This window comes from Haliaeetus leucocephalus, unplaced genomic scaffold (assembly GCF_000737465.1).
Source record: "Haliaeetus leucocephalus isolate CR32 unplaced genomic scaffold, Haliaeetus_leucocephalus-4.0 Scaffold186, whole genome shotgun sequence".
NCBI classification, from domain to species: Eukaryota; Metazoa; Chordata; class Aves; order Accipitriformes; family Accipitridae; genus Haliaeetus; species Haliaeetus leucocephalus.
The window spans coordinates 499093-500288 of record NW_010972622.1 but is presented as its reverse complement, the minus strand read 5'-3'; the positions used below and the strand labels follow the sequence as shown (position 1 = coordinate 500288).

The 1196-nt window shown below is 66.4% G+C and overlaps 1 protein-coding gene across 1 annotated transcript in view; it reads left to right on the top strand.

Annotated features, from left to right (window-relative positions):
* COL2A1 (collagen, type II, alpha 1) overlaps positions 1-1196 on the top strand; it is a 15713-nt gene that overhangs the window by 1629 nt on the left and 12888 nt on the right. The window contains exons 6-12 of the mRNA XM_010565157.1: positions 26-79; positions 197-298; positions 383-460; positions 677-721; positions 805-858; positions 947-1000; positions 1139-1192. Coding sequence (XP_010563459.1) covers positions 26-79; positions 197-298; positions 383-460; positions 677-721; positions 805-858; positions 947-1000; positions 1139-1192 — 441 coding nt within the window. The remainder of the gene's footprint in view (positions 1-25; positions 80-196; positions 299-382; positions 461-676; positions 722-804; positions 859-946; positions 1001-1138; positions 1193-1196) is intronic.

The following is a 1196-nucleotide window of genomic DNA, read 5'->3' as shown; positions in this document are numbered from 1 at the left end:
CCCCCCCCCCCGCCTCCTCTCGCAGGTCCCGGCAGGTGAGCAGGGACAACGAGGGGACCGTGGCGAGAAGGGCGAAAAGGTGAGAACGTGCCCCACCACCCCCAGCAAACCCCCCCCCCCGCCAGCACTGGTGGGGTGCTGCAGAGAACGGTCATGCTTGCTACATGGATGAACCTCCTTTTTCTCCCTCCCACAGGGGGCTCCCGGCCCCCGGGGCAGGGATGGAGAACCCGGCACCCCTGGAAATCCTGGCCCCCCTGGTCCCCCCGGACCTCCCGGCCCCCCTGGCCTTGGTGGGGTGAGTATCTATCTGTGGGTTTTTTTGGGGTGAAACAAGGGGGTTTTGGATCAGCCGGCATGCTCAGCCCCCTTCCCCTTGCAGAACTTCGCAGCTCAGATGGCAGGCGGCTTCGACGAGAAGGCTGGAGGCGCGCAGCTGGGCGTCATGCAGGGACCCATGGTAAGGGGCCACTCCCTGGGTCCAGGGACCCCCCCCAAGACCCCTACGCACCCCAGGGGGACATGGTGTCTCGTCTTGGGACACGGGGGACCCCGTGTCATTGACTGTGGGGACTGTCCCCATTTTGGGAGGACCCCCCTGGCTGGGCAGGTGATGGGGGGGGCGGCCGCCTTGCCTCCCCCCTCCCCCATGACACTGTTGTCTCTCTCCCCCCAGGGCCCCATGGGACCCCGTGGCCCCCCCGGACCCTCCGGCGCTCCTGTAAGTATAACCCCCCCCCCCAGGCTCGGGGGTCTCTGGGTGAGCACCCTGCCACCCTGCTGATGCCACCATCTCCCTTCCAGGGTCCCCAAGGATTTCAAGGCAACCCCGGCGAGCCTGGCGAGCCCGGCGCTGCTGTGAGTGTCCCCCTCCCCTTGCCCCCCTGGCTCAGTGACATGCCACCCACAAGCTCCCACTCACTCGCTGCCTCTCTGTCCCCTTTAGGGTCCGATGGGTCCCCGAGGACCACCGGGACCTCCTGGGAAACCCGGTGATGACGTGAGTCCTTTGCTGCTCCAGGCAAACCCTGGCTGAGAACGGGCAGCTCGTTGCAGTAGTAGCCCCAGCCAGAGGCCAAAGGGTGATTTTATTTCCCTGACAACCGCCCCCCCGCCCCCGAATCTCATTTTCCTGCAGGGTGAAACAGGAAAACCTGGCAAATCCGGCGAGCGTGGCCCCCCTGGCCCCCAGGTAA